The sequence below is a fragment of the Diprion similis genome, chromosome 12 (genome assembly GCF_021155765.1).
Source record: "Diprion similis isolate iyDipSimi1 chromosome 12, iyDipSimi1.1, whole genome shotgun sequence".
Taxonomy (NCBI): Eukaryota; Metazoa; Arthropoda; class Insecta; order Hymenoptera; family Diprionidae; genus Diprion; species Diprion similis.
The window spans coordinates 11,763,138-11,777,477 of NC_060116.1; the positions used below are offsets into that span (position 1 = coordinate 11,763,138).

The following is a 14,340-nucleotide window of genomic DNA, read 5'->3' on the forward strand; positions in this document are numbered from 1 at the left end:
GATATTCAGGATATCGTCGATGGCCAAATCGATAGTCTATCATTTCTCCAATCTAGTCAAGTCCACGTTGTCTCATAATGTACTTACAGTACGTTGATCTATAACGATGATTGAGTTGGATTTTCTTACTCTTCGTTTCCTTCCTTGTTGGGAAATTTGAAAGCGAAATATTTCGAAACATGCTTCATGGAATTGGCTGGGATTCAGATGAATAAAAGTGAAACTTTTGTCAACCGATGCAGATCGCTTTCTAACGGATCTGACAACTGTCGGATATAATTAATCCGCGGTATGGCTGCGGGGGATAATTAACGGTATTTTAATTCGGTGTGACGGGAAATTGTGGAAATAGAACGAGAGAAAGAGAGAAAGACAAAGAATATTTAAAAATAAGGTGCGAATGAAACAGGAACGTCGGTGTATCTTTTTATCAATGGTTTATTTAAAAAAGAGAAGAGTATAAAAGAAAAAAATTTACATGATCATACATACATAAAATTACATGCCATGCCCCTTAAGGAGAGACTAGATAAGGTGGTAAGATTCTATTCATACCGACAGCTCACAAGCGATTAAATTATATAAAACTCGTAAATTTCGACCTTTGCAAAATTTTCCATTAAAATTATTCAGATTTTCGCTTTTGGGTGTAAAAGTGAGCGTACGATCCCTTCGACGGTAAAAATCCACTCTCCAGGCGCAGCGGCCTCTCTCGGTACCTAGAATTGAATTCAAAAACTCGTTTTACTTTTTGCCTACCGGTGAAGACAGTTCGCGCTATAAATGTACAAACAATCTTTACTGTTCCAGGAAAATACAACCAGAAACTCTAACGTCCCGACGATATGCAGTTAGATTAAAAATTAGGAAAAATCGAAATAAACGGACTCACCTCTCACTATCTTGTGCTGCAATCACGTGACTCGGCGTGTAAGAATCCAGCAGGGATTTTGGCCCGGATGAATAGTGAATATGGTTATCCGACTGTAAGTTTCCTGAGAAAACCGGTCGCAGCTGAGTGATTTGTTCACTCTTGAAGTTCTGAGCAGGAACTTCAGGTACACTCAGAGTGTAGCGTGGCTCCTGTGGAATCTGTCGCGGAAACCGAACATGAGAATCATTGAGAAGTTTCAGAGCTAAGGTTCAAGAGTCAAAGATGCAATCTTTAAACAAGTTGCGTTGAAGCTAGCGAAAGATCCTACATGGAAATTATTCAAGATTCACCCGACAGATTTTCTTGACTCTGTGATGTGTTGTAGTACGTAAAAAATATTGGACGAGCATAGTTCGCGTGCTGATTCGGTCCTTCAAGTGTTAAAGAAGACCATCCCTAATGTTCACCCCCCCAAAAATGAAATTTACAACTTCCCAGGGTGAAAATACTACGCGTATTTATCACCTGTTAACAGTAAATAACGTTCAATTGGTAGTGTCGAAAATCTTACGTCGTTCTCGATAAAACCTAAAAAAAGTTTCTTTTCGGATAAACCTTACGGATTGACTTCACACTTTAAATGGCTGAACCAGCACATGCAAAAATATCTGTCCAATGTTTTTCCATGTACTATAATCTATGTACAGGTAAATCTCGGATACTTTCCTTGTTAGTAAAGTTAAAATACGGCGCGTTACCTTGGCGTAGCTTTGGGCGATACTGTGAGATGTTTGCTGCTCCGAAATCTGGGCTGCCAAGTGCTCGGCCAGCTTGGGGGTGACGTAGAAGGGTTGGCTGTTAGTGTAGCTCAGGGTGTTGCCTTGGCTCGCGAGAGAGGGTGTGTAAGTAGGTCTTTGGTAGTATTGGCTCGACTGAGGCTGGACGTAGTAAGCTTGGGTGTAGGCCACCTTGGGCACAGTGGTGTAAATCGGACTTTGCGGGGTGTAAGTTAGTCCGGGGTAGGCTTGCGCCGATGAGTAAGCTTGCGGAACGACGTACGCGAATTTTTCCGTCTCCTGAAACGGTTAAATTGCTAGTTTTTCAATAGTCACAAGTGTTAGGGGAGATCTTTTCAGGCGTAGAATTTGAAAGAACATGAAAAAGAGTTGCAGACGACTCCAACTTAGTGATGAGACAAAATTTCAAATAGTATGCACACCGTGTACCGATTACAATCACATTCGTACCAATGGCAGCCATATACATTGCATGTAATCAAAAGTACAATGGCCACAAATGGTACGAATATGATTTGATAGAGGTACCTAAACAACACTTTTTTTAACCACTGAAGTTTACCCAGTATCAAAAACTTTTTTCCAAAACTTGTTCATTGCTCGATCTTGGTAATGAATTGATCAATCACAGAGACTAAATCGTAAATCTCGCGTTATTGAATGCAGAATTTTATGAAAGTGTCTAGAAATGGTGGATGTACCCTATGGATCATGATTTTAGTGTTACAAGCTGCAAAGGATGCGCTGAATATGGTTCCTCACTCACGGATAATACATATGCCGGCTTGTATGACAATCATTCTCGTTCAATATCAGAATAATTAACATGTAACTGCATTAGGTTTAAAGTTCTGAGTACTGTTGAACTGATCATCGTGCTGGAACTTATACTGGAAGTTTTCGATAAAGAGTTCTGACGCAAATGATCTTCCGCCGGCAGATAGGCAACCGAGGCTACGTCTGAGCTACTTTTACTGCTGTGAGATGCCACTTCGGTTGCCTGTCTGCCGGCGAAATATCGCTTGAACGCATATGACAACTATTCCTTAACGAGTAAAGTGGTTATTGCTGTAGCTTGTTCTCTATGCTAAATAGTAATCTATTCCGATATAAATGTAGTCCGAAACTTAATTCTGCAGTGATCATTTTTATCAGCGTCTGTCCATCTTGTCTATAGATTTCCTGATATTCAATTAAAATGGAATCTCTTAAAAAAATCAGTTTCGATAATGAAATCTATGACTTGAAAGTTGGTGCTCCCGCATTTCATGCCAATAAAAAATATCTGGTTGGACGATTTTTTCTATCTGATACATTAACTTTATGACATAATAAAAATAAAAAAATATTCTAGAGATCTTTTAAACTAAGTGGAGATTTTACTACTTAAAATTTCTATTGCAAATTTCTGGAAGTAAATTTTCCGTCTCATAGTAGACACATGAGTTTTACAGTGTAAGAGATGAAAAAACGATGACAAGATTTCGTTGAGAGAATAGACAATTTATGTCTCCCTTTATACGTGCTTATTGAGCCTATGTTGATGTATTTTAAGAATTGCATCACAATGACAAGCGTGATCTTATGCGAATGCAAGTCACCTCAGGGTTCTAATAAAGAGAAAAATAAACGAAAAAAAACTACCGATTGTACTTTCTCCAGGTTACATGACACGGTCGAATACGAGATGACTCACTTCCTGTGGCATAGTTCATGGTTATAATATCACGGGGTTGACCAGGGATTCATTCGTTATACCGTAAATTGCAAAGTTAAATTGTTACATACCTTTGGTTCGTACGTCGATTTCTCAGGCTGCACATACTGCGGTTCATAGACGTATTTAATTTGCGTTTGCGGTTGGTAGGAGATTTTCGACGGTTGGCCCAAGGGTGGAATGTAGGTGGCAGGCAGTTTCACGTTTTGTGCGGCTTGCGTCGCAAGACGGTGAAGAAGCGGTTGCACTTGACTCTTGGAGCCCAATCCAGAGCTTGCGGAAGTTGGGAAGTAAAGCAGCTGCTGCTGATTCGTGTAATCGCTGGCTGAAAATCGATGTGACCAAAATCAATGCTCGCACCCTTTGGAAACTCATTTGCACTTTGCAAACCTTGGGTGAACCGTGCTTTAACGATGTTGAAAAACCAACAATCCTCACCTTTGCTAATTCCCTGGGAAAATTTCTGCGCCGCGTATTTTTGCTGGTAGCTTTGGATCTGGTTACCCACCGATATCTCGGGCTGGTAAGACAATCCATCGATCACTTGAGACTGGTACGATATTTGAGGTGCGATTTTCGGAGACTGGTAAGCTTCCGCTTGATAGCTGGCGGGATTGTAGAATTGCTGAGGAGCTTGCGCCAATAGTTGCTGCTGGTGTTGGTAAGCTTGCAGATCCTGGCTGTACGCTTCTGGTTGTACCTGCGAATAATTAATTCCTTGATTAATATTCCGCTTTAATTACCTACGGAGTAATTATTAACCGGTTTGTTGCTGTTTCTCCCGTTTTAACGGCGATGAATTTTGTTCCTACGGGTAATGGCACCGCGTTTCAATTAGAACGGAATGTGTTGTGCGTTCGCTAATTACCAGATACTTAATTTCGTGAGACGGCTGACTACCGGCTGACCGAGCTTCGGTCTGATACTGATACTGAGCCTTGCTCTCAGGATTCTCCGAGTTGTACTTGAGCTGGTTTGGTCGGACATTCTCCTCTTCGGACTGCTCTTCTGACTTGAGATTGTCCCTCTCTATGTCTTCGAGATTTATCTTTTTTTCGCCGAGGGCAACAGCGAAGCATAAAGCTAGGATCGCGTAGGATTTCTGAAATGTAATAAATTGTCATCAACGTTGTCTAAATCGCCATGATAATCTATGACTAATTCACCTCGTCACACCACGCGACTTATTCGATATTTAAATTTCCAGAAGTAAAATCTACCGACTCCGTTAAACCGTAAATTGTTATGAAAGATTATTCAAATTTCTCGATTCAATGGAATGACATTCGGGTTTTGAAAGGTTAATTAAACCGCAGGTGTTAAATAAATTTCGGGTCAAAATTCCATGTAAAAGAAACTCCACTTTCTCCTTGACTCAAGTCTATAATTTTTAAAACGTAGGAAGATTGGGAAACAATATTTCTAGCGCAGCAAAGTCTTTCAAACGCGATGCAATTCCAGTTAAGTGAAAATTCGACAACGCTCAGAATTAAAAACATTGTGTTAATTCACCATTGCGAATTTGGACCGTTTGAGAGAAAAAAAGACACCATCAAACGACAAAAAAAAAAGATAACGCAGACAGGATGTTCACTTTCACTGTTTGTCTGACTCTGAATCTCGCCGACGTTCTGGACCAATCTTATATAGGCCCACGGGTCTCTTTGCCACTCCCAAAGTCCAACCACTTAAAAATGCGAGGTGTAACACCATGGTGGTAAAAGTGAATTCTCCTTCTCTTCGCGGTTCGATTCTGATCGTCACGGGACTCCCAACAATGAACCACTAAACCACTATTCAAGTGAAGAAGGAAGAATATTACAGAAAAGTTTTCTTTCAAAAATCAAGGAATCTAACGCATCATAAATTGCAGTGTGAAAATCTCTCAGCTTATTCAAAGCATGTGTATTGAAAAATCGACCCTAAAAATGGTCGTCCGAAATCGCATCGTCAATGAAAGCAATAAAAAATTAAAAAGAGGAATTGGACAGAAAGTTTTGCGTTTCAATTTCTCGCTATCGATGGAATAGAAAATCGATCATTGTATTCGGACGAACGATACTTCGGAATTCTGATATGGCAATGAAGCGTTTGGGTACCCACCATAATGGAGCCAATAAAAATTCCAACAATGACGCGACGGACCCTAGCTCTACTGTAGAATCAGAACTGGCATCTTTCACTTATATAGCCTTTACCCCTACCGACTCCTATCTGACCGCACACCTTGCCGCAGCGGTAACCGCACATTTCAGCATGCTAGTATTGATACACAACATCCAACATGGAGGCTGGGCAGAGGGGATGGGAGCGGCTTCACGATGGTTATAGGATCATAATTTGATGTGTAATACCTGCACCATGATACTCGACGGTCCGTTCTCCACAGCGTAAAACGCCGATGGTTTCGAGAGTAAGTATCGTGAGATTGTACATGAAGATGTATGTGTATCCTACGAACGGCAGGTGATGGTTAAGCGTTTGCAAACACGAAGCCATTCACTTTGCCCCTGAGTCCTGACCCACGGGTTAATAGACACGCCTGTGCATCTCGTCTCTCGAGATAAGATGCAGAGTGCAAGGACACTTTCCTCATTCCAAGGCCATCCAACCGTATAAGCTATAACTACAAATCCTTTCACTGATCTCGATTGTCGTGCATAATGCATAGAACTGCAGTGTCGTATCATTTGTCTGATTATTATTATTAATATCATTATCGTTATTATTATTATTATTATTATTATTTAACGTTTTCTGTCGGTCGTTAATTTTAGGCTCGAAGTTAAATATCGCGTGTCAAGTCTTCTTCATTTACCTCGCGTTCAGGCGATCACGATCGCACTTAATACAAGTGCCTAATTTTTGACAGGTAAAAATTTCATCCGAAAGTATGTAAAGCATATTTCTATAGCGCGGCTATGAGACTAGGTTCTAAAATGAATCAACCTCTTTGAATAAGCGCAAGGCGAAATTACTTGTTAAATAATGTTAAGGTGTGCACTTGAGCTCGATGCACACGATGGGAAGAAATTGATTTCTTTTTTAACGTAAATGTAATCGATCAATTAACTACGCGGCAGGATTTTTTGATCTGCGGAAGATAACGTTGAAGCTGTCCTACGATATACGGGCAGGACTATTATTGGCGGATAGAAACTTTCAGATGGTAAGTAACCGGGTGATGCACATTGCTTATTTCATAATGAGAGTAAGTAATCAACCGCGTCGCGTGCGGCGTCAACTTGATTGAAACACCGACGCGAAAATCGCAGGAAGGATTCGTGCGGCGAACAGATGACATTTCGGCGCCAACTTATCTTTCGGAATATTAATTAGACACACGTGCTAGTAGTAAACTGGTTGATCATAATGACCGCGAATTTCGTTAAATCGCATCAACGCGTTTCGAAAACGTTCAAAGAAATTTTAGAATTTTATCAAACGGGCTATAATTCGGGTGAAATAAAAAAGAAACGATTCATTAGTTGGGTAAATTTTCTAAAAAGCAATACTTTTTTGGTCATTTGTCGCAGTAAAAAATAAAACCAAAACTACACAAAAAGTAGCTCAGATCATTTTAAAACGGTGAAAAAACGGATACGTGCATTCGATTGCTGCATTTTGCGTCGAATTATTTCGTGTAGAAGATAATACTTTATCATCTCATTACAATATTTTCTTCTACTTTTTCATAATTTTTTTGTTCATAATCTTAGACTTATTGTTAGTTGCAATTTTGGGGCAATTATGGTAGCAATAATTTGTTAAGCACTGAACGAGCAACTATCTTGTAATAAAATTACCAGAAAAGTATTGATTTTCGTCTGGACAACCTCCTCAGTTAATCAGTTATCATTCACGAATAAAAATCGCCGGGCGTGAAATTGCATCTCTTCAAAAGATGACACAGAACTTTATTCATTCTATTGTTTCGCACTCACGCGAATAATGCAGTCTCTTATTCGGTCAGCTCGGCGTACGCGTATCAAAAGCACGAAACGATATCTCACCAACGAAGTTTGAGTATATGTCAACTTTTGTTGGAATGACCTACATCCATAATATAATATGCATAATGCGGATTCAAACAGCACCTCGTTATTGGTCGGTATAATAAATTAAATCTTGGACGGTCCATTTACGATGGTTGCCATTTTCATGAAACGAGGTATTTAGGTATATGCGTTATTACGACATTTCACGCGCAAATAAAATCTAGTCGATCCGAAATTCCGCATAATTTATCCATCAACGACACGGACTGACAATTTTTCTAAATCTTAATTGACTTCAATTTGCTTCACGATTTATAACTGCCGCTTGATCCGCTTGTGTAACGATCTGCAGGCATCTATAATTGTCATTTCTCTTCTTGAATTGCTACTTGAAGTTATATTTTTTGTCAAATTTATCTTTCAACCTGCGGTGTCTTTATTTCTACGCTCGTCGTAGCTGCAATTACGAGTAAAAGCTAATTGCATCGAAAGTATAACAACGACGACGATCTTACACGTAACGTAATCGTACAGGTGGTTATCTGTATCAAATCTCATTTCCTTTTCGTCGATGAGAAATTCTCTTCTTCCCTACGTCGATTAATTGGAAATCCAGCTGAATGCAGCGAGAACAGAAATTCACAGCGTCAAAACGAAGGGAACCCGAGAGGATATAGTGTAGGAAAGAAAAAGGAATTTACAAGCGGAATTGCAGCTATAGTTAAGGGAAAAGGGGAGAGAAAATGAGTCGTGCGAATTAATAACTGAGACAAGAGTAAAAGGACCTCTTTCTCGGTCGTCCTCTCTCTTTGTTGGGATTTAAATGAGACTCTCTCGAGTCTCTTCGACGTGTGTGTGTGTGTGTGTGTGAGGTACAGAGAGATGACCGGCGCTGAATCGGTGCTCGAGTTAAGTTCCTTTTCTTCTTTCTTTCTTTCGCCAAGTTGGACGTCGGTTGCTGCCTTCGCCGCTTCCTGAAGGCGGTCACTTTCTAGCAGCCTCGGGGGTTGCGGACCTCCTACAGAGCCAAGCTCGGATTATACAGATCGCACCGTATCTTCGGAAGATTATTGCTCAAGCCGTAACGAGTTGCACTTGCGAAGCACTAAATATACTCGGCAGCAGATCCACATTCTATGCGCTACTGCGAAACTTTCACGCATCAGGAACAAGCATAATTGTTGATCATAATTCGGATAATTATAACGCGGCCGGTACGTTTCATCAAGACGCCTTAGAAGCTGACCCCTCATAGATATATTTATATATATATATATATATTATAATTGCGAGCAATTTCCGTTACTCCCAGGAAAGAAACTCGCTTCATTTAACTTTATATATCAGCCGCACATCTTGCCGTGGATTACATAAAATAATTCACACCCTAGAACGAGTTCAAACTTTCAGCGGACATCGCGTTGCCTGATGATGTATAAAATCTAGACGAAATCTACGATGTCGCTTTCTAGGATGATATTGCTGTTCTCCTTTTGCAATTTAACCATAAATCCGGTCCAAATGATCATCGCCTCTGACTCTTGGAGGACCCGGGAATGACTGATCGTTGATTCGCCGTGCATTAATCGGCCCTTTTAAAATATTACGGTGGCTAATGGTCCGGCTCGAGATGAATCGGTGAGCAGAATCAAGACACGCGCTGTTACGTGTCTCGTCTGACGTCAATTTATGCGCCCGCTGTTTGCTCCACCTTGCATCGCACGGTTGCAAAATACACTCACGGTTAGTAATGTGTCGAAATAACGAAGAGGACGGATGATTTCTCCGATCTGGTGTATGGATATATGCAACTTCACATTAACGTTATCGACAAATTAATTTCGACCGAATTACAGACCCGCGATCTATGACTATAATATTGCGTTGTACCTGCTTCAATGCTTCGGACCGAGGATCGAACGTCAGGTTTCACCCCTTTTCCCCATTTCGTGATCCAGTCGGTTTCGCTTTCTAGAAAGAGGGATAGTGTGACGGATTTGGACTGGCCGTGAGTACGGGTGTCGTCGTATTCAAGTGAGTGATTACAGGTTCATCGCCACGCAGCCTTCTTCTCGACTTCTTGTATACACGCCATTGAACGCTTCGTTGAGAGCGTTAATAATATTCAACGGCCATACTCGAGGTGAACGGATGTCGGCTGAACGGACGAGGGTCTTCCTTTTACTATTCCTTTATCCTCTTCCTCCTTATCCTTCTCAACTATAAAGAAAGTTTGACAGCCGGTGTAAACAAACAATATTCACCAACGTCTGTATATGACCGTAACTTCTTTGGAAGGAAGCTGATTGAACCTGTTCAACGAAGAATGCGCGTTCAATGGGAGCAGAGATAAAAAAAATTCACGGTGAACACTGGCAGCTAATATTGTGAGAGAAATTGACTGGTTTCTTTTATTTCAAAGACGTGCGTAGGCACCGAGTTGACAGCATTTGGATCATCTTAGAGCTGTGCGGAACAAAGTGGGGGGGGGGGGATTTGAACGAACAGATGGAATTTGGCATGATGAAATAGAGAAATTGAAGAGCTGTTTCTGGGCCGTTTCGCGTCTACGCATCGCCCAGATCACACGTAGTTTACTGCACAAATTCTGTGAAAGTAAGAGGTTGGCCCTACCGGCATTATTTTAACCGACAGCGGCTGACCACATGTTCCTTATTAAAATGAAAAATAAAAAGTGATATATCGGATCTCATCCTCTCACCTGCCGCTGCAGCCTGAAACGTAACTGTATTCAGAACAGAACAGCCAGATATTCTGATTCGCTTCGTTCCTTTGTCTGTTTTTATTGTTAATTTTCTCTTTTCTTCTTTTTCTACATCAATATTTTTCTTTTTTCTTTCTTCATTCTCTTTTTGCTTTTTTGTCTTCTTTGAGAGGCGTGAAAGTCTTTTGAACCATCATCGTCGGGATTCAGAATGAAATTAAATACGATGCTAACTCTAATTAGCTGGCTTACTATAGCCTTGATTGTACGTCTTCTTATATTTTCAGTCTCTTTCTTCGATCTCTTGTGGGAATAAGAGTTATGAAACGGTTAGCAGAACGATGCCAGCCGTTCTAATTTATATACTTATAATTTATGCACGATTCGATAGTCATCGGTTGTCGGGTGGTGTGAATGAAAGAAGTACTTTATTATCATTCTTATGCATTATTATTATCATCATTATTATTAATAACTAACTAAAAATAAGTACAAAGGACATAAATAATAATATTATTTTGATTCGTCTTTTTTTTTTTTTTAACATTACATAATTTCCTTTCGAAATTTTATGTGCGTCTTTCGTGTTACGTATAACACGCGATGTGCGTATAAATATATATATTTATATATGCATGAACACAGAAGTATGTATATTCGTTAACTTGGCCATAACACAACCATGGATATCAATAATCATCTCTTTCTGCTGTATTAAATTTCATCGCAAAAGCTGTGCTCAGGTTCGAAGTTTGAAGATCAACTTCCATTATGAGAATTAATCGATCAGTCTTGCTTTCCAAATAATTATATCGCACGACAGTGACTCTCCACAGCATTAATTACCACCTTTTTCTCATGATCCCACCGTAAACACACATCTAACCTTGATTTCCTTGTTTCGTTCCGAAATTAACGTCTTCCAAATTAGTCTTGGCTTGTTGCTGAGGCTCCCGACTTAACGGGCCCCCGTTCATCAGGTGGTAAGTGTAGGCCTGAGGCCGCGCAGCAAAGCCTCCACCGTTCTGGGCCCTAAACGAAACCCCGTCTTTGATCCGGTAGGAAATTCCATGAGTCGATGGTGTCTGGTTATAGGATTGAACGAACGACTCGCCTGTAATTTCTGGTTGAGCCGGCGAAATGTAGGCGCTCTGAGACCTCTCGAAGGTTACTTGAGTCGCCGGCATCTGCGCTACGTTGGTATACGGGTGGCTATGGAACTTGGCCGGGGTCTTCGTCAGGGTGTCGGTACCATGATGGAAATTTTCCAGGTCCTTGTCCGACTGTACGGAACTCTTGTCGTCAGTATCCTGCGTCTCGCCGTAAGCCCGTAAGGCCTCAGCCAATTTGCGTGAGTTCTGGTCATCCTGAGCGAGGAATTGGCCGTTCGAATCCTTGGAAGGCAGGTCCTGATCCTCGGATCTATACGCCTGCATCTTCGCCGTCTTTCCTGGCTGCGCGTTTGAGTAGAATAACTGACCCTCGCGTATCTTCGACGAGGGGACTTGATCCTGGGTGTAAACCTGAAGGTTATCCTGAGGGTTATCCGGCTTCGACATCTTCCCCTGCTGACTGAAGGATGCGTGGGACGGAGTCACGAAGTGCTGCGAAAACGCGGGGCCCAGAGATTTTGCCAGACTTTGAACCGCCGCGACTTGCTCCATCAGCTGGGCACGCGCGTAGCCCACCGGAAGTGGGTAGTTGGGACCAACGGGCCGGCCACCGACGCTGATCACCTTGTAAGTCGGCTGCAGCAACGGATGGTAATTGCCGGTTAATTGGTCGGCGGGAATCTTGTTGTAGGAGGAATCCAACTGGGGCGCGAGGTCCTTGTGGCTTTGCGATATCAAGTTGTCGCCGTCGACGAACCGGCCGCTCTCCTTCATCCTGGGCTTGGTAGCCTTCGGTTTTTCAGGTTTTTCGCTCGGATAATAATCCCCGCTAAATTCGCTCCTGATGGGAGGTCCTGGTGGTCCCACATTATCATGGCCTGGAAATGAGTAGGGAAAACCCTGGTTGTAGTACTCGGGGTAGAAGTACGACGGCTGAGGGTAGTACTCGGGGTACGGGCCGGAAGTCGGTGGACCGGAAGTGTAGGGGCTCGGATAACCGGCGAAGAGGCTGTTTCCGAAGTGGTGGGGAAACTGAGACGTCGGGGGACCTCGGGGATGCGAATTAAAGCCGGGAAAGTAGGAGTCTTTCGGACTTCCGGCGGCGAAGCTTCCGGTGAACGAGTCCCTGGACTCGGGACGAGGCGAGTAGAGTTCGGGCTTGAAGAAGGTTGCGAGATCTCGGTCGGAGCCTCTTTTCGTCAGTTTCGGATTGTACGGGTAGATCGGATGGATCGGCAGAAAAGGCTCGTCGTTTGGATTCACGTGCTTCCGGTACCTCTGCTGGGCGAAAATTCCGGGGGATATGAGAAGCAGGATCTGAAATCAGTTTGCGATTATTTCGACACGCTGTGTTTTCGCTTTCGCGATTACTTTTTTTTCGACAAATTTTGAATAATCGTAGAGAAATTGACTTGGCACTTGTTTCTCAATTTGTCAGTGTAATATCACGTAGTGAACAATTTCTTTATTTTTCATTAAGTTTGGTACAACGTATGGCTTTAGAAATATTCCTTTCACTCTGTCGGTTTTGTTGTAAACGCCTCGTTGTGCGGAGTTTATTTGCTCGCGAGGCTGACTAGCATACAATCATCATGTTACACATTATTTATCTAGTTTCTTGTTTTTTATTTATTTATTTTTTTTTTTTCAGAAACCTGCAAGTCGGTGAAAATTATATGTACCGCTGTTGATCATTTTCGACACCCGATCTGTTAAACTGGCCCGTGCGATTAAACGCTTTCAATTTATTGCTAAGTCCGGCTGGCTGATGACTGTTATTAATTTTTAGTCCTAAGATATAAATCTTTGTTAATTTAAGACGGGTTCTTAATGCACGAAATTGATTTTCCAAGTTTTTTTCACCGATAGATTGACCCGCGAATGAATAAAAGTTACAAAGCTCTTGCTTGCCGCATAAAATACTGACCAAAATCTCCATTTTTGACAGTCCAACGAGGCGAAGGTTGTATCAGAGAAACTCTAGTGTGGACTAATCGAGAGTTGCAGTTGCTGTTTAACCATCGAGAAAAATGTTGATGCACGATGTGCGATCAATGATACTTGAAGCGTTAGTGATGCGTCCCTAGAGCGTAAATATCTCTTTTATACTAGTAAATTGGAAAAAACTTCTCGAACTAGTTTAACTTTTCTCCTTACTTATGCGCGAGTCAATAACGCCTTGTTTATCACCCCGTTTGGCCAGCTTCGACTGCAGTGAAAATAGACTTGTTTTGAAGCGAGTGCAGCATCTCGAGAAATGGAATTGGATAAATAGGTCGATGCGCTTGTATCGGCGGCGGTTTGGCTGCATTTCTGAAGCGATAGTGAGACGCACGCCTCGGATCGATAGATCGAGCAAAGTCACGGGCACTCGATCGCAATGAATTCCACCCCGCGTAGATCCGCAGGTGTAAATCGAATCGGGTGATCCTTGCTTAAATTGCCTTAACGACCTTGAGGATCCACCAGCCGGAACGGAGCGAGTAATTTAAGAGCACGAACGCTGCTCGATCTTTTTCTCTCTCTCTCTCTCTGTTTCTCTCGATTCCACCTGTGCGGTCCTTATATGCGCGTCATTAAGACTCCGGGGCGAATATTTCGGAGACTAATCATCTTCGAGAGAGTGAATAAAAAGATTAAATTGGCGAAATTTTATGAAAAAAAAAAAAGAACAAAGTAGAATTTCACTTCGATACGTCAGGATATACAACGATCCTTGAATCAATAGGCATTGTTGGTGAATCGATAGAACTTTTCGTTTTTTTTTCATTCATTCTCTTCGTATTTCGTTTTCATTCGCATTGTTCTTCGAGTTTTTTTTTTTGTTTTTTGTATTTTTTTTTTTTTTGGGTGTGGTCTTATTATTATACAGGTGCGATTTGAACCGTCGATATATGAATCATAATCGGTGAAAGTGAAATGGTGTATATCGTTCAACGGAATCTGTTGCAGGCTGAAGGATATTTGCAGCACCGTATACTTGCGAACACAATAGGCACCTCGAGTCTCTGATGGTCCTGTCACTGAGAGGCAATCTGTCGATCCACTGTTTTTATAATTTCTTTTTTATTTTTAACCACTGTCGTTTCTCGAGCTCGTCGTTTGTAATCTTACTTA

At 41.7% G+C, this 14,340-nt stretch overlaps 1 protein-coding gene across 1 annotated transcript; it reads right to left on the minus strand.

The window, feature by feature from the left end:
* Window positions 1-422: 422 nt before the first annotated feature.
* Window positions 423-5,559, minus strand: LOC124413227 (adhesive plaque matrix protein-like). Its single transcript, XM_046893676.1, has 7 exons — window positions 5,492-5,559; window positions 4,257-4,490; window positions 3,827-4,088; window positions 3,460-3,713; window positions 1,633-1,950; window positions 893-1,092; window positions 423-719 (listed from the first exon to the last, which is right to left on the minus strand). The coding sequence occupies exons 1-7, from the start codon at window positions 5,492-5,494 to the stop codon at window positions 626-628; spliced, it is 1,365 nt and encodes a 454-aa protein (XP_046749632.1). The 5' UTR covers window positions 5,495-5,559; the 3' UTR covers window positions 423-625.
* Window positions 5,560-14,340: the final 8,781 nt, after the last annotated feature.